This window comes from Pleurodeles waltl, chromosome 8, assembly GCF_031143425.1.
Source record: "Pleurodeles waltl isolate 20211129_DDA chromosome 8, aPleWal1.hap1.20221129, whole genome shotgun sequence".
Classification (NCBI taxonomy): domain Eukaryota; kingdom Metazoa; phylum Chordata; class Amphibia; order Caudata; family Salamandridae; genus Pleurodeles; species Pleurodeles waltl.
In genome coordinates, this window is record NC_090447.1 from 176887190 (window position 1) to 176911722 (window position 24533).

The following is a 24533-nucleotide window of genomic DNA, read 5'->3' on the forward strand; positions in this document are numbered from 1 at the left end:
ATAAAGAGTTGGATTTGAAAAATAAGGCCAGTGTTACATATTTGAAACACACACAGTCATTCAATCAATCAGTATTTGTAAAGCGAGGGTACTCACCCGTGAGGGTCTCAAGGCGCAGGGGCCTCATCCGAAGAGCCATGTCTTGATGTTCTTCAACACAATGGGACACAAGTAAAGTACATTTTAAGATGAATGAACTGGTGGCCATAGCAAGGCTCACTCAAATGAATCCACACCGCTGGAAACATGCAAAGGTCCTGTGGTCACAGTTTAAATATGTCAAGGGCGACTCAGTGTCTGTTCTTCTGAAATCGGCCAACTGAGTGCCATTAAATTTGGTAATAGAAGCACCTGCTACTGACAGTGTTTAGAAACTGCAGAAGTATGGATGAAATGCTATATATATATATATATAAAAACAAGTTAACAGTAATATGTAGAGGTAAAGGACCAGATTGCATTAAAAGCGCAATAAAAATGTGTTGTTGCATTGGTTGTTCAGCTAAGATGTTGCTTTCACTCTGGTTGATCATTGCTAATACCAGTGTAAAAATACTCTGAACAGGTGCAAATTTATGCAGTCTGTCCCAAAAAATGCAAATGAATAAGGGACTGGCTAGAGGGTATACTCCATTGGGTGACAAGGAATGGTGAGCTGCATGGAAAGGAAAGCCGTGCAGTTCATTATTGTTATTTTAGGTCTGGCGTTAGCGAAGACCTTTTGATTTAACTAAATAACATATATAATATATTCCCATAATAGGCCTTTCAGTCAGCCCTCCTCGTCCACTGGTCACTTATTTTGTCTCTTACATTTATCTTCCACCCACTACAGCATGGAGCAGTGGGTCAGACCACTTCAGCCATTGCTTAGCTTCTCTGTGATTGGCTGCATTCTTCCCTTTCACAGGGAGCACAACCACACACAGAGTAGCCCTGTTAAGTGCCAGGGACTATTCTGCCAAGGTGTGCCTTGTTTTTCGTTTTGAGGCAATTTTTTTATATTGATGATAGACTGGCAGATATTTCAACAGTTAAGTGCTGGAAAAAAACATGACAGAATAAGGTGCAAGACCTGTTGGCTTTGCCAATAGTTGATTTGTTAATGAAGTCACAAATGATTTGTGGTTGAAGCTAAGTGCAACATATCCATTCTTGGAGCTGCCACAGAGTGGAACATAGCAATAAATTCAGAGAAACCACATTTGTGAAAGCGGATCACTCTCAAATGTTGTATGTTTTTACAATAAATGACGATAAAATAAATAATCGACCATATACGGCCTTCGAATATAGGGATTGGGAATGTACTCTTCCCCGGGAGGCCATATTTGGCCCCAGTTTAGAAAGATAGGCCCTGAAGGGGTTCTTTCCTTCTCTACTGTGTAAAAGAGAAAGTTCTTTCATGCTGTCAACATATCTTTAATTATGCATCTAAGTTAACAATCTCCTGCCATTCTTGGCAGCTGACCTGTTTTGCATCCTGGTGAAAGTGATGTAGGAAGCATGGAACATGTCATTGTAACTGCTTTTCCAAGGGACATTCTCAGACTAGTGCATCATCCAGTGGCTGGATGTAAACAGATCTGCAGACAGGCTCAAAACAAGCTTAAGGTAGTTTTTCATTTTTTCATTTTTGAAACCACCGAACACATCCAGTGAGTTTTCTATTGATGCTGAGTAGCTAGGACAAGCACAAGCAAAATCACTCACTCGGGGTGATGCCATGAACTGATGGCACCATGTCTAAAGAAAGTTGTTCAACAACAGTGAAATGCATACCAATGGTCCTCAAAAATATTTAAAGAGAGGAGGAATCTATCCATGCTATAAAAAACATGTAAAACCTTGTAAAAAAGTGGAAATAATATTGCCAGCAATCCGGTTATTATTGGCACCGAAGGAGTAAAAGTATTTTGTAAGAAACCAACTTAAGAGAAATCTTAACCCACACACCACATAGCACAATTAAAATGAATGTTAACACTCAAATGGTAAATATTTTTTAGAGGGGCCCGGGCGTTTCTACATGATTAGGTTCAAGGTTAACTTATTTTTGTGATTATTTGTTGCATAGTGTTACTCATGTTGGCCACGATTTACGAAGAAGTTTGCTTTGTACATTTGGCTTACAAATATAAATATACTTTTTTTTGTTTCTAAAGTCAAACCTCTTTTAAAATTCTCAAAAGTTATCATATTAATAAGCTTCTTCTGCGAGAACATCTGTTCTCTGTGGTATTGACTGAGTGTCAATGGAGGAATCCTCTGTGAGTTTGTCACATCCCACACATGCACATTTGTGGGCATTCGTCTCTGACCCCTTCTCATTATGGAAAGTGTCATGGATTTACTCCAGTCAATTGATAGAGAAAACCTCTTTTCAAGTTGGTATGGGGAAACGAACAGCCCAAAACTTGGCAGTGTATTTTAGGATGTGGTGTTTGAGTCTTAGGTGGAGGGGGAGGGATTTCAAGAGAAGGAGAGTTCCAAGTTGAATTCCATCCCTTGGTCTCCCACCCTGAGTTATATCGATGAACTGCATTGGGATAATTTAATCAGATTGAAAATATAAGCAGGTGTTTGAAAATTTTAAAGGGAGGGCTAAGTGTTTACTGATTGGGGTTTTACTTAGACAGAGAACCACTGCCCAGAATAAAACTGTCAGCGTTGGTTAAAGATGTATTTATGGAGGGCTAGGTGTTTAATTACTTTTTGACTTGTTTACTTTTAACAGTGAATCATGTTCTACATTTAAATCCCAATGGAGCTGGATAACACCATGGCATTAATGATGTTAGTCTTGAAAGGGCTAATCTGAATCGCACAAGCCTTTTTACAGGGAGTCGCACTGGAAACCTTTGGATATTGTGAGGTTTCCCTGCAGCATCTCTCGGACATATGTGAAAAGGGATAGAGAAAGGAAGCTACAATGGGGCCTCTCTTGATGCTCATGCAGATCAGTGCAGGAATGGGGCATGTACCATCTCAGGGCCTTCAGTTCATTCTGCATGTCATAGGGAATGGTTAGCTTAGGGCATCGAGCTTTTAATCTAATTAACAAAGGCTGTGGATCTAAAATAAAGTTACAAGATGACTCCTTGTCATAGGAGACACAACTTTCCAATTTCAGTCTCAGGTTGCTTCAGCTGGACTTAAGTGCTACATGGCAAAGATCTTAAAACAGAGCCCAGTAAAGAAAATGTAATACGGCCAGTAACATGAAATCAACTGGTAACCACAGACTGAAGTCACTGTGTTGAGTTATTAATGGGGATGTAACTTATCAGGGATGGCTGAAGGGCATACAAAGATTTGTTTTCGTAAACTGGTGACTATCTTTTAGGAATTTATTTCTTAGTCTTTAAAAGAGAAGTGCATTACATTTGACCTAGGTGGTTTTCCCACTGTTTAAACAACATAGCTGTTGTGAAACCGATGCATGAAACAAGTGGAGGTTGAGGTATGTTCATTGAACGGTAGATGGAAACAAGAATACAGACTGACACCGTTTAGGGGCACTGAGGAAAATAACTGGTTCAGAAATATAGTCTGCTCTATCTGAGGGGCAAAGAAACACAGGAGATAAGTGGTGCAGGTTCATGGCCAACACTAGCAATCAAGAGTCAACTGCAGATCATTTCAAGGGGATATTTCAAGTGTGTACATGATTTTCTTATTCTTCTTAAAAAATACGAGAACTCACAATGTGGATATGGATACGGAATAGGTTATTAGCCAAAATATACTTTGTATTTCCTTCATGCATCCCTGAGCAATTGTTCCACATTCTAATGAAATCCAACAGGCACAAACTACTATAGGAACATTAGGTGCCTCTGTGATGGTTACAAGAAGAACACGCAGGATTTAATTAGCAAATCTGTAGAACATATGGTCCTGAACACAAAGGATGCAATGGTGATAATTAGTAACTAGAAGTGTAATCGCTTTATTTTAGAAAGAGAACATCATATAGAATGCAAAAGATAATGGAAACATTTTTGAAACCTCTGGTTAAAAAATCTCCTTCAATATTACATTACATAAAGAACGTACATTTGGGGACATGAAAAAGTATGGCCCATGTCGCTGACCAGATTTTTTCTCAAAGTCACAGCATCGATGTGTTGAGCAGACTGTGGAAATATCCTGACAGAATTCTGCAGAGATACCTTTATCCATATTGTGACATCCATGTTGAAGAGCGAGGGTTCTACAAAAGGTGATGCAACTAGGAAGTGCAGAACCAGAGCATACATGAGTCCAGTTAGAAGATGCATGTGTTTGATAATAAAGGCACTTTATGGCTACAAGAGTGCAGGATAGACACAGACATAAGAGTTGAGGGAACATATGCATATATATTTGGGTGGTGTTGGGCATATCAAGCACACACCTATTGTCAACATTATGGCCCAGATTAACAACCGGCTTGCGCTGCTGATGTTTAACTTTTTCTGATGCATTGGTGGCACAGGCTGCTGACCCATATCTACCATGCCATGCCTGGCTTTATATGGCCGCGTAGATATGGAGTAAGGCAACACAATTGAAGTCGCTGCGGTGCCTTACTTTGCATTGAGGAGGCGTTTCCATGGGTGTTGGGTGGGTGCTCCTATGCAACACCCATGAATTTTGATGCATTCCCAGATTTACAAGGTTTTGTAAACCTGGGAATGCGCCAAAACCCTACACCACCCCAGGAAAAATATATTTATTTATTTCCGTTTTTTCCTCTTTCTATGTGTGCTGCGCTTTGCAGCACACATAGAAAGAGGAAAATTCCTCTTGGGATTGTTTTTGTGCAGGAGGGTGCCCCTTCCTGCACAGAAACAATCATCTCTGGATGCAAGGGTGCCTTCGTTGGCGCATGCCAGCAATTTGTGCACTAGCTCAGGGGAAAAAGGCAGGAATGCGTCGTATCCTCTAGATACAGCGCATTCCTGCCCTTTTGTTTTGATGCAGGGCAGCACAGCAAGAAGGCTTGCAGTGCTGCCCTGCGCCAAGACCGTGTAAATCTGTCCCTGAGTATGTAATTCTTTACTCAAAATACCTAGGGGAATTACACATATTTTTGTGTTGACCTTTTGTACCAAAAAATGCACTTCAAAGTGAAATTGCTAGTTTTCTGAATTAGAGCACATCATATTCCTCCAGCCTGCATTAATAATAGTTAGAAAATAATAAGGGCCCGATTCACAACCTGCACTTTGTAGTATGCTTTGAGTACTACAGTTTTACTACAAAACATACTGCAAAGTGCAATTTACAAACTGCACTTTAGCAGTAACTTACACGTTTGTAGAAGTCCTTACCTCTATTATTTTCTACGGGAGAGTTTTGCAGTACCACTAGTTGGTCATGTGCATTGCTGGGCTTACTACAAAAGTGTAAGTTACTTCACAAGTGTAAGTGGCTACAAAAGTGCATTTTGTGAATATTGAAAAGTAGTGAACTCACTCGAAAGTGTAAGTTGCCATTGAAAATTAGGTCGGTATGTCTTCACACATACGTCTAGTATAGCAGGATATATCTCTTTGACCTTGGGCAGAGGCATTGCTTTACAAACAAGCAGGCAATTCTTCACTGAAATTTACCTGTAACAGTTCTGCTGTTTTCATCTACCTTTTTTACATTGATCTGCCAAAAGGGGGTATTTCTTTAAACTTAATTATTATACTGGAGGAATGGCGAAAAATGTAATGAAAACACAAACATGGCCAATTGACTCGTTTTTGTTCCTAAAAATAAATTTGTTTTGTTAAAAATGCATTTATTTTAAAGAATCAATCGCTTTTATTAATTTTCCGCATACAGATTTCTTTAATTTAAATGGGGCTGACTGACAGTTTGGCTGTGGATGAAACATTGGGCTAAATGGGCGAAATATATTTGTCCAGACCTAGCAGTAATAATCACCCGTCTTCGTCTAGAAATAATGTGACCTTTTAGTTGTCAGTGAGATTTCTCACAAAATCTAGAATGAAACAACCAAGCCCCCTTCTTAGTTCCCCGGTGGGTCAAAATGAGCAAAAACGCACATTGTGACCACTCATTTGGAAATATTAGTTCAGGTCTGCTCAGAGCAGCACATCAATGTGGGTTTAAAAAGCTATTGTCTGCAATACAAAACAATAAGTCCCTGGCTTACAGCGGCTTCTGAGCAACGTGTTCATTATATGGCTTCTATATTTGGTCTGGGAGCTGCAGAGGATGGAAATCTGTTGTTAAGTAAGGTATACGGTAAGTGATCCTTGGGGACCAAGGGAGGGGGGGCGCTGGTTCTTTCGCTCGCTCCTCCATTGTACTGTTACGAGCCGGGGTTGCAGCAGCAATATCAATAATAAGAATTAAAATGAAGTGTTGCAGAAGATGATTCTGACTTAGTGCTGAGTATGTTTGGACTACAAATGTCTAGGTGGTGTTTTTTTTGCAGAGCAATTTAATATTGCAGCAAGCATACTTCTAATCACAGGCCCCATTCTTCATTTCGTAAGAGGCTCTCTTCTGCCAAGGATTGCATGGTGTTCGCTTCCCGCTACATCCAAGAAATTGGTCATGTTCAGGATCATAGTTAGGTCCGGGTTCTGTCTCAGGGGTGGGCGGAGTTACGCGGCGGTGGGAGAGATCGAGGGAGGGGCAGGGTTCAGGTTGATGTGGGACATTCTGCTAAATAGATGCAAATGATCCCCCTCGCTTCTATTGGTTGAAGTCCGCTTGACAATATGTCATTAATTGCAGCAGAAATTTGTCCATACGAATGCACACATTTTTATTTTAATGACCTGACGCTTCGAGGGAAATTAATTAGTACATTGGAAAACATGTTTTGCATATTTAAAATATGTGTATTACAGGGTTTGGGGTGGAAGGAGACACAGAGCTAGAAAATGTGTCTAGGGGATGTGACATTTATGCTAACAGGGTCACCATACGCTTTTCTTTGTCGTGTGTGTTCATCTGTTTGCTCACAACAAGAAAGTGAAAACAAAAATACTATTTTTCTTTCTTCATGTCAAAAGTCTGGAAATAGCAATTCAGATATAAGATTTTCCAATTTTGCTCTTTTATTTAGTTTATGGAAATAGCACGAGCGTGGTAGCTTGACTGCTAACATAGCGTAGCGGGGTGGATCTGTGGGTAAGACCTCTATGTAGCCTACAAGTTACTTGTTCAGATCCTTACAGGTACAATTGGCATTCTTCCACCCAAGGTGAGTGCAGTGAGTGCCACTTAGTGGGGGTAGTCATAATACAGGTTGCAAGATCGCTCTGTGTTGGCAGAACGCCACTTTTCCTGTCCTGGTCTTTCATGTAACAGAGCAGTGCCTCCTGGGAGTTTCAATCTTAGTTCACTTCAGTTTACCCAATTGGACTAGCACACCTAAAAGCACAGTCATCTGATGAACTATCAAAGTAATATAAGAAGTGGTTTCTGCATGCATGAACTGGTAAGAGTTGTGGATGGTTCTGCTCTTAGGTTTGTCTTGAGTCATGAAACTTTCCTCCAAACAAACCCTAGTTGTCTCATTGTTTGAAAGATGTCCTCTTCTCCAGCAGAATTCTGAAACATGCTTTGTTGTTTACCTCTGTAAGACAAAGGAGTTTCGATATGTACTAAGTTCACATTTACTAGTGATTGGCTAGAATATGATCTGCACATGTAGGGTTAAAATGTGAATCTATGTCACAAGGGCATTTTCATCCTTGGACCTACCTATTACAAATCTGTATTTTAAGGTTTAATAGTCCAATTGGTTAATTGAACTAGGCCAAGACAAGACTTACCAGAAGCATATATCTGAAAGAAAGACCCTAAACAAAGAGACACTTGAAGACCCAGGTCTTTTCATGAGCTTGGGTTTAGAGAGTTCTTGACTGGCATCATGTTAGTACACCTCCTTCTGGCAAAGAAAAATAACTTTTCAATTTTCAGTAACTGTTGTGAATTTACACGTCAATTGGGAATGTCTCTGGTGTGTATTCTTTGTCAAGATGAAATAAGATATCAGAACCCGACGTCTTAAAAATGTGGAAAATGAAGGAAAGTTATCTGTTGTGAGGGAGCTAGGTTTCAAACCCTACCTCTCTCCCCTTTCCTCCCTACACCTCAATGTTTGGTGAGGTGGTAAGGCTCTGAAAGCCCCCACCCTCCGACTGACTCCAGGCCCCTCCCCTCATGACTCCACCCCGCCATCACACAGGGAAAGTCTGTAGGTCTTCTTCCTTCATGACTGATCATTGATAAACTATTATTAACTATCCTTGGTTCATGGACATCAAATGCAGGTGTCCCATGCCCCGCTATCACATGCAGCGGCTCCTGTTTGTAGCATTCGTCAGATGATCGTGAGTGTGGCGGAAGCAGATGTGGAGGGTGAAGTCCAGGCAGCCTCTTGGAGATTACACTAAACCTCAAGCTCTAGAGGCTGTCTTGAGTTAATCTGTTGGAAAGCAGCCTGTGGCTCCTAATATTAGCACGCAAGATTTGATCGAGAGTGTGAGTGGCCCAGCAGAACATATTAAATAATGTGCAAGACATTTAGGAAAAGGGTCCCCACAACACCCAGGGAGAGCCGATCTTACTTATCAAGACACTACAGCTCTGTAAAACTCCTTAGCTGAAAGTACAATTTGGGCATAGAATATCAATGCCTTCAGAAGAGCGCAGCCTAGCCAACTTAGGCATAGGCCAGGGCATCATCAACCCTCCTCTTCAGAAGCTTGAATGTCACTGAACAATGTGATGAAACATTCCACATTCAAGTTTATATGTATGGCTCCTTTAAATTTGATATATGAATCTGGTCTTTAAGAAGCTTGCAAAAACGACTTTGTGTAGTCAAATAAAGCGGGCGGACAAAAGAACTATGAGGATAACGATTAAATGAGGATGGCTGGATGCATGCAGATGAGAGGGCAGCAAGAATGATGGGAGATGGATGGAGAAAGGATGGAGAGATGGATTGATTAATGCAGAGATGGATGGAGGGGCAAATGGAGAGAAGGACTGTGGAAGGATGGAGAGAAGGGCGAATGACAAAAAGGATGGATGGAAAGAAAAGATAGAGTGATGGGTGTAAGGAAAGAAGGAGGGTGAATGGATGGATGGATGGATAGAAGACAAAGAAGGATGGTGAGAATGTTGATTGGATAAAAATAGAGATATAAAGAAGGAAAAAGACAAAGAAGAATGATGGATAGATAAAGAGATATGGGAGTAGTTGGAATTATGATGAAAAAAAGATACAGAAATGGAAAAAGACAGAAAGGATTGAGAGAAGGAAGGAAATTTAACATTTTAGAATTCCGTTAAGGGTGTGATCTCCTAAACGACTGCCAGATTCTCTTGCCTCACTGCTTCACCAGGAGGTCCTTGGGACATGGTTTAATGTGGGGGTTACTTTTTTTAAAGGCTGCTCGATTTAGTATGGGAGCAGAGAGAATGTATAGATAAGGGCTGGAATACCTGGGTTGAAAAAGGTACACTTCTAGCCAGAGCTAGGCTGCCTTACCTTAAACTAATACGTGTAAAATTTGAATCTAGCAGATGAAGGAGTATTTTTGAGCATATGAATAAACAATATGGGCCTTAATCTGGAAAAAAGTAGTAAATATGCACTAGAAGAAATACTCCCACCTACAGGTACAGATCAACTTATTTTTACAATTGATCAGCATTCACAGTAGTATGGCTGGACGAATGTACCAGGGTCAGGTTTACAGACGTACTACAGAGATTGGTGTGCGACATGTCTCAAGGGGTCCTACTCCCCCTTTGTGGACACATAGTGTAAAATTTCGTAAAGGGGAAATGGAGCCTCATGTGCACATGTCCATAGTTTTCTGTGTAGGGAAACATTTTCCCCATGTAGAAAGCTCTTCACCTACGCCCAGGGTAATTCTTGGGGATGATCAGTTCCCCTTCTCATCCTGGATGGGAAATATATATTGTTGACCATTTCCAGAGTGGGAAGAGGTTGGATATGAATATGGTAATGGCCACATAGATACATGTTGTAATGTTTTGGCTGTTTCCAAACTTCCACGGCAAACCATGCCTTGGAATTCTTCCTTCCCACCCCTTGAGTGGGACGTTTGTGCTTTAAAATAGGGTACCCCGCAGAACAAATTGTGCAAAGCTTTCATTGTAATTCTTGTATGGGTGAAAACATTTACTTTGATTTAGGGACCACAATTGCTTTAGGAAAGTAATTGTCAAAATTGGCCACTAGATTCCATGGGCATTAATCATCTTCCTCCTCTATGCCTGTTCTCTGTTGATGTGTTCATGTTTGCATACTGTGTGTAGTTCTAGTTGAATGAGCTTCTATAGGAGGGTTGGTCTGCCACTTTGTGTTGGACTTGTGCATGAAAGGTGTAAGAAATGGCTGTTTATGATCTATATGTGTGTTATAGTTAGCTGTTGGTTATGTGGTCCATAAGACTGCATGTTGTGGTTATTCCCAATGGTGATACCTCTAAAGGAGGAAGGTGGTGAGCCTTTCCAAAATACTCCAAAAATGAGTCGGTGGTCAGTAAATCATGGGTTACACAGAGGTCACCTATCATTTAACTAAGCTGTGTGTGTCAATGGTTAGTCTTTCTTTTATGGGTGCTTCCAGTGGAGGGGTTCTCACAAGTGTTCATTGCTTCACAGCTCCACCAACCCTCCCTCCCCTAAATCTGTGAATAGATGTCTTAAAGTCCTTCTTTGTGTGGGTCTTCCTGTTGAGATTTGCCTTTTGGATACCCTTCACACCGATTGTTCACCTATGAGTAGTGTATCGTCTGAGACACTACAATGCCAGTCTTTCGACCAACCATTGAATCTGTGTCATGGTTCTTTATGTTGTCTATGATTTGGTTTGACCATGCAATAAAGAGAAACTTGTTGTGATCTGTCCAGGCACCACTCAAGCAATACCTCATCAACACATTCTTGATCTTCATGCTAGCTGAAGAATGACTTCACATTTCCTCTTCGCCACAGATCCACCCCATTGTACACTGAGAGTTCCCAGCAGCAGGTTCTTCCATGCCGTCTGCCTACACCCACTGTCCCCTTTCCCACTCCATCCACCTTTCTACACTGTCTCCACCCATCCTTCTCTTGTGGTAATGTACCTCCCTCTACACTAGGGTGCTCCATGTCTTTCTACCTTGCTTTGTGCTCTCTACATACAAATATATGTATACATGCAGTGACATAACATAGGCCCCTGCAGCCCTGTGGAGTTTGGTGCACTGTTGTAGAAAGAACGGATGAGAACGCGGTTCTGCTGAAAAGATTTGAAACTGAGAGCCAAATTAACGGCACAATACTCATTTTAAAATAATTTTATGAATTTGCCGAAAGTGTGGAATATATGAGGTGATTTGCCTTGGAAAAATAGAGGAGTAAGAAATACCCTCTGGATAAGGATATGATTTGGTGACTATCATTGAATTTTGATATTAGCATAATCGACTATAAATGCAGGTATGGAATGAATATGGATTGGGAGAAGATAAAATCGGTAAACGGGACTGTGAAAAATCACCGAAACGCGTTGATCCAAGTTGAATTGCTGGACTCATTGGAAGTGGCCAAGAATAGAAGAGATATTGGTTGCATGAATCAATTGGCCACTGTATACCTGATTTGGGACAGCAAAAAAGACAATAGACCAGGGAGGGTGTCTTGTGTGTGGTCTCCCAATTTTGTTAGGCCAGAGATTGTACAGAGGTCCCCTGTGGGGCCTGTTGGCTTTTTTATGGTTTTCTGTTTTTAATGTTTTTATTGTGTATGGGAATATTTAATTAATATGAAACGTTGATATTCCTTTATTAAGATTGACCATTTGAGTGAATGAATGTATGAGAAGAGAATTGAGTGGTGGATAGCATGATAATTCTTCCAGGAGGTTGTTCCTTTTAATTATAGTGAGGTGGGGACACACCAACACTTCAGGGGCTCCCAACCCACGATAAGAACCCCATTCTGACCAAGACTAATGAATATTAGTAAGATATGGGAGACCCAGGCGGCCCCTCTTCACATTCTGCAAGGGGGCCACATCATTTAACTTATGCTACTGCATACATGTGCAAGAGGAATGCATTTCGTAAACATACAGCCGATTCTCTAAAGTTCTTGGACCCTGCAATACCTCTGTGTACAGAGGATTGTTATTTGCATAGCAACTCATGGCTCCAAACTGAGATACATTATCCTAGCAGAGATTACTATTTAGTTACAAAAAACACCTTGCACATAGAAAGAAAAGCAACTGCAAGGAAGAAAAAAAGCTGGTGCAGAACTACATGTGTTCTGTTGTACATGCATGTATTTCTGTCTTAGCAGGACTTCAACTGCTGCAGTACAAAGGGGCTTTCAAATGTGATTGTAAACCGAACAAAACTCATTTTATCTTTTGTAGTAATGCTTTTGTGGTCTGAAGCTGGACAGCATGCCCTGTGCTGATGTGCGCGGCACCACAGTAAGCCTCCTAGCCAAAATCCTATAGATTTCAGAAGAAATAAAAGATAAAGGCTGCTGCCCCCTGATGGCACTCGCTGTTATTTTGCTGCTTTTAGAATGTCTGTTCCCTTCTCTAGCAGAAACGTTCAAAGATGCATCCAGGGTGAAGCTGAATGAATGCAGTGCCCGACACAGCCAAAGCGGAGATATTTCCACCCTGTGAGGTTAGAAAGGTCTGCATTTCAACCATCTGTTATCCAGCGCGGGGTACCTTCGTTAGTATCTCTTTAACACACACTCAGCCAGGAAGCAATGGAGCGCTGCACGCTGTTGAAGGGGTTGGAAGATGACTCATGGTCAAGATGAGCTTTACACATTTGATTTACACTTGAGTTTTACATTTCACATCTTTACAATTGTAGACAGTGGGAAATTAGGTCATTCTCCCCAAATCATTTAATTCGACGTTTAATCAAGTACTGCCTAGGATCCAGATGCCAAGTTCCACAATCAGGGTTGTAGCCACTAGAAAAGGATGCAATATAGGTCGAAGAGGGAAATGTCAGATGTTTATGATTACTATTTAGTCTGTAAATGAGGTCCGTTTAGATTCATCACATGCTAATTTATCTTATCGGTATATCCTAAAAGTCTGTTATAGGTCCGTCCCTTCTGGACCTGCCTTGGATACCCCTAAACTAGACCACTTTCATTGTTTTAAAAAATGTTCTGCATTTTAATTTATGTTCTTGACTCTTACCGAACTTATGCCTGAATACGCTATGGCTTTACCGTTCTTTGATTCTTTTTATGGGTTTTATATCACATAGTTTTGCCTCAACATAAATATTAAGGCATGGTGAGAGGTTTTAATGCAGTATTGACTCTGTAGCTGGCTAATAATATTATTGGTCCTCAGCCGGCTTATGAGTGTCAATCAGAGGTGATGACAAGAGGGAAAGCTGCAAATATTATCACTATAGTCCAGCTCCAAGGTCAAAACGCTGTCAGCACAGCTGTGTGGCTTTGATAACAACAGGGCCAGGTGACGAGAAGAAGGGCACATTTCCGATCGATGTGTTTGGGATGCCATGCCTATACCTGGGATCTTATTGCAATGCCACCTTCACGTGTTACAACCTTGAGATAATGCCAGTAGGCTCAACATGAGCACCTGGGTGGGGTACACAGAAACCTTGAATAATGCAAGCCTGCCTTTAGCTGCAGCTCCAGGCTCTGCGCTCTCTCTGTCATGAGCCGGGGGCTTCCAGGGACCAGTGGCCCTTTTCAGTTGAAATGGATGAAATGCCCTGCCGCTGGCTGCGGTTGACACCTACTCCATCCCTTTCCTGGCAATCCCAGTCCCCAAAGCTGTTCCCCCACTTGTCATTCCCAGTGACACATCGCCAGTGGAAACTAAGGGCCAGATTTACGAAAGGGTTGCGTTGCCTTGGGTCGTGCAAGGTGATGCAAGCCTTAGGTGATGTTTACTATGCTATGTAGAGCCACCTTGGATGGATCTGCGTGGCATAGTATATCTGGAGTATTGTAATGCAGCGCAGGTCACTGCCTTGCGTTACTCTGCCCTGGGAAGGAGTTCCATGGGTGGAGTGTAGATGTTTCCACCCATCCACCCACGGGGTTTGGTGCACTCCCAGATGTACTACTAGTAATAGACCTGTGAATGTGTAAAAAAGATGCCTTCCCAAGAAAGGTGCAGCATGGAGCAATACGTTTATTTCTCCTTATCTTTTCCTCTTTCTACATGTGCGGTATTTTGCAGCATACTTAGAAAGCGGAAAACTCCTCTAAGGATTGTTTTCGTGCAGGAAGGTGTGCATTTCTGCACAAAATCAATCCTACCTGCAGCATGTCCGCCCTTGCACCATGATGCAAGGATGCCTTCGGTGATTCTGGGCTGCATTGTGTGCACCAGGCCAGACAATGGAGAGAGCAGGAATGTGCCATGTGTTAGTAGCTATGTAGGTTCCTGCCCTGCATTGCGCTGAACCACATCTTCGTAAATCTGGCCCTTTCTAAGGGAGAGGAAACGCCAGTTCTGTACCAGTAATTACGAACTACAGAATGAGGAATCAGTTAAGCTAACCTGATATGAAATTAAGACAACTGTTCTCAATAACTCTGTTTATTAGCAGCAGTGAAGCAAGGACGTCACGGGCCCTGATACAAGCGAGGATATAAAGGCCCCTTTCGTTGCTGCTGGGACAGTGAAATGCATCAATTATCAGGGTTAAACGGGCCCCTCGGGGTTCTGTGCCCCGGTGCAACTGTACCTGCTGCACCACGGTAGCCACGACCCTGTTTGACACACGCCAGCGCAATCCCCTCCCTTCCCCCCTCCCCCGACCCGGCCACCTTGCGACAAAGCGTGGCTCAGTGGAGAGCGGAGTGATTCTGACTGTCTGGATGGACAAGGTGCCAACCTCCATGCAAGACGGTAGCAGCTCGGATCCTGCTGGCAAGAGGGAAGTATCTCCTGGTGAACTGATATTTGACATTAGCTGGTGTTGTATTGAAATGTTCAGAGCACCTGGGGAGGAAATAAAGAGCCGCATTCATCACGCACTGCTGGGTGGCTGCAGGTCTGCTTGCTTGGGGCTGTCTCGATTTACACTTCTCTCGCGCTGAGTGGTCTTTCTTCTGGTGATTGCTTTCAGGCACTGGGAGGGTTTGCAATGCGGGAGGATAGAATTCACTGTCATCTTGTTAAAGTCTAGTGTTTTTCAAAGGCAGTTTTTTCTCTTTTTGTGGTATACACATTAATCAGGTATTAATTAAGGCCTTGATAGCGTTTACCTAACGTTTTCTTATTTTTATCATTTGTGCATTTTGACAAAATATAATTGTTTTAGGCTATTTGTTGTGCTGTGCACGTGAGCCTTCGGGCATTAAGGCCACATTTCCGTTTTACCTCAATGAAAGCCTACTGCAAAGGCAGTTACCCGCACTTTAGAATGTTGGCAGGGCCGGCTCAGCCATTCTTCTTTCTCAGGTTGAGTAAAATGATTAGCTTTACTTTGGGACTTAATGATACTTTTCGTTTGAGTTCCTAGAAGCACATAGGTTTGTAGCGCGTGCGGCACAATCTTTATTAAATAACCTGGCGGAGTACAACACATGACTAGGACATTTTAAAAATGTGTAAGAAATTGTTATTAATAGCAGTGCTCACAGGATGAATATGTGTGAAATGCATGATCGACTCATTTCAGATGGGAAAGGCAGATACGATACATAGCGTAACTGTTAAATTGTTGTCTAACAAAGCAAAGCGTTTCATATTGGAAATTTCAGTTTTGGTGTTCGTTTCATGAATAAATAATCACACCACTGGTGCACAATTCAACACTCAAGTCTGTGTGTTTAACACCTTTTCATGGCAACCAACAACTATATCAGTTCTAATGTTTATTGTAAAATTAATTAAATTATGCAAGATATTCTTCATTAAAAACTCAGGGCCTGATTTCGAGTTTGGAAAGACAGATGTTTACTCTGTCAGGGCGATGGTCCCCGCTGGCCCAGTGGACATCTGTAGCACCGACAGGAAGTGCAGTCCCAGCATTATAAGATTGGTGGATGTCTCCATCACAATGACAGAGCCGCACAGCAAACGTAACTTTTTTTTTTTCCAAAACAAAAACTCAACGATACCCCCCTCGCCATGTGAGTTTTCTCCTGTGACAAGGGGACAGTTTACAGTTTTCACTGCCACTTACCACCAGGTTTTACCTGGCATTGACAGACATTGAAAACTGGCCATGTGTTCTCCCACTTTATATCAGGTGAGCGGACACATGGCCAAACCTCCAATGGCGCTTACTGTGTCGGGCCGTTGAATGTTTATGTCAGTGGCGGAGACTGAGTAATCTCAGCCAATGACATAATTAAGGTCCGCCCCTCTCTAAATGTGGAGGGTGGGTCTTCAGTTTGGCAGAGGTGGTACTCTGCCCCGTTGAGATGGAGAACCCTCACGCCAAGCTCTAAATCAGGCCATACCTTACTATAGTACTACGATAAAACATATGATTTATGATGTGTATAAATATGTCCCATCCGGATGCATTTTGTAAACATCTACTTTATGAATATTTATGTATCTCTTGTTTGTGGGCCCCAGAAGAAGAGTGATGGACCACTGGAATAAAGCAAGAGGGAGAGATGTTAAGGGGAAGACTCAATTTTTCCCATAAATCAGTACACTGGGAGAAGGACATAGACAGTTGCCTTAGTGCCATCTAGTTATTGAACAAAACAGAGGAGTGAGTGAGACACCAGGAGCCAGATTTACAAATGTATGTGTTTATGAGTGGTTGGCTTTCTCCTACATTTGCAAAACCACTTTTTGATTTCTCAAAAGTTCATTTTGCGCTCATCAAAGAATTTATTCACACAAAGAGATAGGTGCGGATAAACTATGCACAGCAGTGTATAGTGGGCTTTTGAGGGCTAGTGCACACCTATGAACCAATACATTTGTGGGTATTAACAAAATCATCTCAGTCCTTTTCGGGCCCTGGAAAATGTCCGAATTGTATTCATGACGAGGAGAGGTGGAAACCCATTCCCAAGTTGGGATGATAAAATTGCTGGTGGCATAGGGTGAGCACTTTCTCCACAGGGAAAATAATTTCCTTGTAGAAAAAAAAAAAAAAAGTTGCTAAATACATTTTTACTTGCTGGTCAGATTTTCACATAAGCAGAAGACGTTTGCAAAAGTTTTACGGTGTACTTGTAGAAACGTTTGTGAATTCCTAAATGTAGTTATTCTGTTCCGATGTGAGACTGTAGACCTGCAGGTGCATATTTATGTCTTGCCTCAGAATTTGGCACATGGAGAGAGGCGCAATCGGGTCGAAAAACTGGTTCAGAATTTTGATGAGAAAGTAGCACATAATTGGAATGTAGGTGAGGGATAAACCATTAGCGTTAATGTTTCAAGGATATGTTGAGGACTTAGGGATGTCATATATCTTTGGAGAAAACTTGTGTAAAGATCTGCTTGCAAATGTGATTTTGGGGTACAATCTACGAGCAGCGGCCTGAGGGGTCCAAGATGGGTAGGAAGACGTATTTGATGGAGGGACAATGTCTTTGAAATTGGCAAATGCTTGCTTATCCTATTGCCATATTAAAAATAACGAATTTGTCTGTTCATTATTTTCTTACTCTTTACTTTGTATACCTCATTAACCTACTTCTTTCTGTTCTTTTTAGGATGGAAGAATGACAAGATGGATTTAAAGATGGGCTACAGGGGAGGCACACGGCCCTCCTTCATGTGCCTTGTCATCCTGATTCTCAAGCTCTCAAGCAATCCTTTCCATGGTGTTCAAGGAATGCTATTACCCAGTTTCCACTTCACACATTCCACGTACAATGCAACTGTCTACGAGAACTCTGCAGCACGGACCTACCTTAACAGTCCAAGCAAAATGGGCATCAACATAGCAGATTTTTCATGGGATATCAAATATAGGATCATGTCTGGAGATGAAGAAGGATTTTTCAAAGCAGAGGAAGTTGTAATTGGAGACTTTTGTTTTCTCAGAATAAGAACTAAAGGTGGTAATTCAGCTATATTGAACCGAGAAATCCAGGACAGCTACTTATTAGTAATAAAAGGATCTGTCAGGGGAGAGGACTTGGAAGCCTGGACAAAAGTAAACATACAGGTTTTGGATATGAATGACCTGAGGCCTTTGTTTTCACCAACAACATACTCTGTAACAATAGCAGAAAGTACCCCCATTAGAACTAGCATTGCTCAGGTTACAGCTACAGATGCGGATATTGGGTCCAATGGCGAATTTTATTACTTTTTTAAAAGTAAAGTTGAACTTTTTTCTGTCCATCCAACCAGTGGAATTGTTTCTTTAACTGGGCGCCTGAATTATGATGAGAAGAACAGATATGATTTGGAAGTTCTGGCAGTGGATCGTGGAATGAAACTTTACGGCAATAATGGAGTTAGCAGTACTGCAAAGCTTTATGTTCACATTGAACGTATAAATGAACATGCTCCGACTATTCATGTGGTCACTCACATTCCCTTTGCGTTAGACAAGGACCCCACCTATGCCATTGTCACAGTTGATGATGTAGATGAGGGTGCAAATGGAGACATCGAATCTGTGTCAATTGTAGCGGGAGATCCGCTGGAACAGTTCTTGTTGGCCAAAGAAGGCAAATGGATGAATGATTATAAGATCAAGGAGAGAAAGCCAATTGATTGGGACAGTTTTCCTTATGGCTATAATCTTACTCTTCAAGCAAAAGACAGAGGGTCTCCACAGAAGTTCTCTGCTGTGAAAATTGTGCACATTGCTAATGCTAAGAAAGAGACAACCCACGCACAGTTTGAAAAAGATACATATGAATCCACAGTCAGTGAATTTGCCCCTCCGGGTGTAGTGGTGGCAGTTGTTAGATTAAAATCAGATGCACAGGGTGTGGAATACAAAATAATGGACAGTGAAGACGCAGAATATTTTAAAATCAATCCCAAAACTGGGCTCATCACCACAGCCCGTCATTTGAATATCATTGAGAAGGAGCAATATGAGCTAAAAGTCATAGTAGAAGGAAGAGACTTACAAGCTCAGGTCACTGTAAGATTAGAAGATGCCAATGATCATATTCCTGAGTTCAAGCACCCTTCTTATGAGGCATTTGTAAATGAAAGTGTCCCTGTTGGAACCAGCATCGTATCCATTTTGGCTTATGACAGGGATAAAGGTGAAAATGGATATATCACTTATAGCATTCCAAGCTTAAACTCTTTGCCATTTACTATAAACCAGTTCACCGGCCTTGTGAGTACATCAGAAGAGTTGGATTTCGAGTCTTCCCCTGAGAGTTTCAAGTTCGTAGTAAGAGCGTCAGATTGGGGGTCACCATATCGCCATGAGAGTGAGGTGAATGTGACAATACACATAGGAAATGCTAATGATAACAAACCTGTATTTGAAAAAGTAGCATGCCAAGGAGTAATAGCACATGACTTTCCAGTGGGTGGGCACGTCACTGCAGTTTCAGCTATAGACGTAGATGAATTAGAGCTGGTAAAATACAAGATATTATCTGGAAATGAGCTTGGTTTATTTTATTTAAATCCTGATTCTGGTGTCCTGCAGCTGAAAAAATCTCTACTTGATTCCGGTTTTAAAAATGCCTTTTCTCTCAGGATAACAGCAACTGATGGAGAGAATTTTGCTGATCCCATGTTTGTTAACATTTCAGTGGTACATGCAAAAGTCTCTTCTAAGAGCTTCAGCTGCAGAGAAACTCGAGTTGCCCAGAAGCTAGCTGAAAAGTTACTCAAAAAGTCCAAATCAAATGTCAAGACCCATTTTGAAGACGGGTTTCTTGACTTCTATTCGGTAAACAGGCAGGCACCACATTTTGATAAATCATTTCCTTCTGATGTATCTGTGAAGGAGGACCTTCCGGTTGGTTCCACCATACTTAGAATCAAGGCCCATGATACAGATTTTGGCTTCAATGGAAAGGTTGTCTACACAATTTCTGATGGTAATATCGATAGCTGCTTTAGTATTGACATGGAAAATGGGCTCCTGAAAGTCTTGTTACCATTTGATCGGGAGAAGACAGATCTGTATTTAATCAACATCACCATTTATGACTTAGGAAACCCACAGAAATCTTCCTGGAAAGTACTGAAAGTAAATGTGGATGATGCCAATGATAACAGGCCTACTTTCCTGCAAGAAAGCTATTCAGTCAGTGTTTTAGAAAGTAGTAGTAGTGGTGCAGAGTTAATCCAAGTAGAAGCCCGGGACAAGGATTTGGGATTAAACGGAGAAGTCACTTATTCAATTTTGACGAACACACAAAAATTTGCAATAAATAGCACAAGTGGGGTGGTATATGTGGCTGACCATCTGGATAGGGAATCAAAAGCAAATTACACACTGAAAATTGAAGCCAGAGACAAGTCTGAGAATGATCTTCAGCACTTCTCAGTAGTTACTCTGAATGTGTTTTTGGAGGATGTCAATGATTGTTCCCCATCTTTCATTCCTCCTAGCTACATTGCTAAGGTCCTTGAAGACCTGCCAGTTGGAACCATAATTGCTTGGCTTGAAACGCAGGACCCTGATCTTGGGTTAGGAGGCCAGGTACGCTATTCACTAGTAAATGACTACAACGGACGGTTTGAAATAGACAAGGCTAGTGGTGCAATTCGTTTGAACAAAGAACTTGATTATGAGAAACAGCAGTTCTATAACATAACAGTGCGTGCAAAAGACAAAGGGCGTCCAGTTTCTCTCTCCTCTGTGTCCTTTGTGGAGGTGGAAGTGATTGATGTAAATGAGAATCTCCATACACCATATTTTTTGGACTTTGCTTTGGTTGGATCAGTGAAGGAGAATTCCCGTATTGGAACAAGTGTTTTGCAAGTCATAGCAAGAGATGAGGATACTGGAAGAGACGGAGAGGTTCAATACTCTATCCGGGATGGAAGTGGCCTTGGACGATTTAGCATAGATGAAGACACAGGTAAGTGTTGATTCATGTTCCCTACACAATTTAACCTGTGCACATTTTAGTGAATTACAACGTTACCATGTATATAGAATACTGATACTATGTATCATTTATACTTGCCACCTTTTTGAAACACAATGAACTGTATTCCAATGGATACAGTTCACTGGGGGCACTTGACTGGTGCTTATGGATAGACTACACTTTATAAATGCTCTGACATACCTCTTAACTTTTTGATTTGCCAATGAAAGTGAATATACAGTTTAATAAGGTGTTTGCTCTATATACTTTGGGCCAGATGTGCAAAGCTATTTTGCAGTTGCAAACCGTGAGTCGTGCAATCACAGGGTCTGAGACCACAAAAGCATATTTGTCTATGTACTGTACCCATTTTGAGAATTGGAAATTTCTGTCTGACTCACAAAATGGGTTTTGTGATCCATTCCTAATCATGGTTAGGAGGGGGAATAAAAGGAGTTCCCCCTCCATATTGCGAGTCACAATACTATGACTTGTGACCATGATTGCGGTCATAAACATTGATCAGTTATCGACATCTCAAAGGGTGTGGTAACAAATCCACAAAGCTGAAGGTGTCCCTGTGTGACACCTTCGCCTTTGTGAATTGTATCAGCAGACACAGCGGGAGTAGGCAGCATTGCATGAGAACCACTGACTGCTACCCTGCGGTGGACCAAACTGCAAACCGTTTTTATTATAAGCACAAGTTCCTTTAAGGAACATGGACTGCTTTAAACAATCCAAATTTATGAATGGAAACAGGAATGGTGGTCTATTGTTACTTGCAGACCACCACTCCTGTGTTTGCACTTAATAACATTTAACAAATAGTAGTCTGCTAATCAACATATATTAGGCATGTCATTCTGCAACCCCTTGCAACTAGACATTTTGCGATGCCACCTATTAGTACATAGGCTGCATTGTGAAATTAAAGACTGATTGCAAAAGGCCTGTGTGTAACTTACTACCACTTTTTGCAACCAGTCTTTGTACATCTGGCCCCAAGAGAGATAAACCTCCATTTTTAGAGGGTGACTCTGAGTTCAGGAGAGTGACACCTTCCAAATGAGGTCTAGTTAGAGGGATGCAAGAAAAGCCCTACGATGTTGCAAATTTTCATGTACCAAAGGAGTATGACATAAGAAAGATCGAAGTCGATCAAAAGGGAAGGTATTATGGTATACTAAGAATTGTTCCGTGCGGTATCTCAGAGGCATATGTGGACAGCGTGATAAGATATTTAAGCCTTTTAAAACCACCTGTATTTTTAGAATTAAAAGAATTTCGCACTAGTATGCATTCATTCATTCATTCGTTAACTCTGTTGTTCTTTTTGTGGGTCTGAAAAGATTCACCTCCCAGATCACAGGAAAACAGGCGCGTGCTCTAAAGAGCTGGAAAGCACGGGTGTGAGAGCCTCAGCAATGAGTAAGGGAGATTCAAACAGAGCTAATCAATTAGAGAACACCTTGGGTTCCGTAGCTGCGTTCGTTTTGGGGGACATTCTGAGGCACTACCAAATTAACCAGCATGTTCCCTCCATACACTTTACATGGTGTCTGGCCTATTAAAGTGACTGCAGAAGCTGACAATACGCCAGCTGGAGGAATGCTGCAGGGCTGGCTGCAGCCCCACACTGCTGCATGATCAGTGACCCCCCCTGGATGTGGGGCGCTGCAGGAGTGTACCACAGATTGAGTTACTTGAAGCCTGGCAGCTGCGTCTTTACGGCCCCTGCAGTCAGTGCGTGGCTTGTAAACTGGCCTTGGGCTGCCTTTATCTCTCCGATGGACATTCCTGCCGGCACAGCTGTGTTTGTTCACTTGCCACAGATTCCTGTTGTTGACATGTAATACAAACGACATATTCGCATACAGGATAAAGGAGCAAAAATAACTCCCAAATACCCAATCTGCAGCACCACAGTTTACAACAATCAACCAAGTATCAAGATTGTGTCACCTTGACTATGAAAGTCAATGACAGTTTAAATCTAGTGAGGATGCATTGGGGTATTGCTCACAATCAATGTACCTAGGCATCTTGTAAATCAATATATCTAAATGTTACTGTGATGCTATAGTGCGCCTTAAGGAGGTGCATAAAATGTGTGTTGCTTTATTTTTGTTTTCATGAAAATTTGGTGGGCACTCGTTTGTCTAGCAGAGAGTGTAAACAGTGAACCTAGGAAAAGTGTGATCAGTTTGTGAGAGACATACTGTGATGTGGCTCAGGGAATTACTATTTTAAACGAGGTGGCTCAGGGAAATACTATTTCAAACGAGGCCGCAGTGAAATTAACTAAAGCACGATGTCTCCTTTATCATACACAAATTCCAATGACACTGTCTGCGGCACGTTGGTGTTGCATTTTTAACAGCCAGCATGCCTATGGCTTGTATTTGCTTCACCAGCGTCTCGTGTCCTTTCACAAATTAATTTGCCTCGTGTACAGTTAACTTACTTTAAGAATGTCTCTCTGGTTTTCCGAGCCCTAATTTTCTCAGACTAGACCGTCTCACTGTCAAGTTGAAAATAGCAAACAAACTTAATACCAAATAGCAAGCAAAAGAAAAATAATGTTAACACATATTGATAGACAGGTTGGAGTGCATATAATAGCATAGGAAGACCGTCTCCACTCTCTAACAAATACTGCCTTACATAATTTATGATATATTTCACCTGTCAAATACTTTCTGTCATTCTTATTGTGCCATAGAACTATAAACTACATGTTAGTTGCTGTAACAACGAACACAAGCGTTAACAAAAGGCCTCTCTTGACTCTTTTGATTCTGTCAGGGGGACACGTTTGTTAAATTTACAACTTTATCATTTATTGGGGGGTCTAAATCTTGTACTTGAGAGACTAGGGAAAGATCTTACTACATAACCCTCAATTATCTCTACAGAAAGCAGAACAGTATTTTAAACAATTTACCCAGAGGATGCCTCTAGCCTACTCTCCAAAAGTCAAAACTCGATCCCAAGCAGGCACCAATGGTGCTGACACATTCACCGTATATTAATTCAACTAGTTCCACCCTCGTGGATAAAAACGAGGTTGAAGGGCAAATACTCAACCTTTATGCTGAAAAGTCAATCTTAATTAACGGAGGTACTGATTTAAGATGATCCTACTACATGGAGAGGCTGAACGTTTTACAGAGAATATTTTATTGCACGAAAAACAATTCAAATAGAGCTGCTGTACGAGAACATTAGTGTAGGACTGGAGACCAGGTTATTACCAATTTATGGCTCCAAGGTGTGACAGGATGATGGAACCGAGACCGCATGAGCCAGCACACAGTGAATTATTTATCCATTTCACATTTTCAGAGTGGAGGCAAAGAAGGGCAAAAAAGTACTGAAAATAAAGACACCAGGCCTTCTCCATTTATGCGTCCTGGATCTTGAACAAACATCCCATTATCCATCAGCACCACCACAAGCCTGATCCAGTTTAGGAAAGAACAGAAGATGCGCTTCTTGAACTAACTCAT

General features: G+C 41.5%; 1 protein-coding gene across 4 annotated transcripts in view; it reads left to right on the forward strand.

Annotated features, from left to right (window-relative positions):
- FAT3 (FAT atypical cadherin 3) overlaps positions 1–24533 on the forward strand; it is a 651131-nt gene that overhangs the window by 23171 nt on the left and 603427 nt on the right. For all 4 annotated transcript variants that reach the window (XM_069204015.1, XM_069204017.1, XM_069204016.1 and 1 more), the window contains exon 2: positions 17704–21009. In XM_069204015.1, coding sequence (XP_069060116.1) covers positions 17721–21009 — 3289 coding nt within the window. In that variant the 5' untranslated portion in view covers positions 17704–17720. The remainder of the gene's footprint in view (positions 1–17703; positions 21010–24533) is intronic.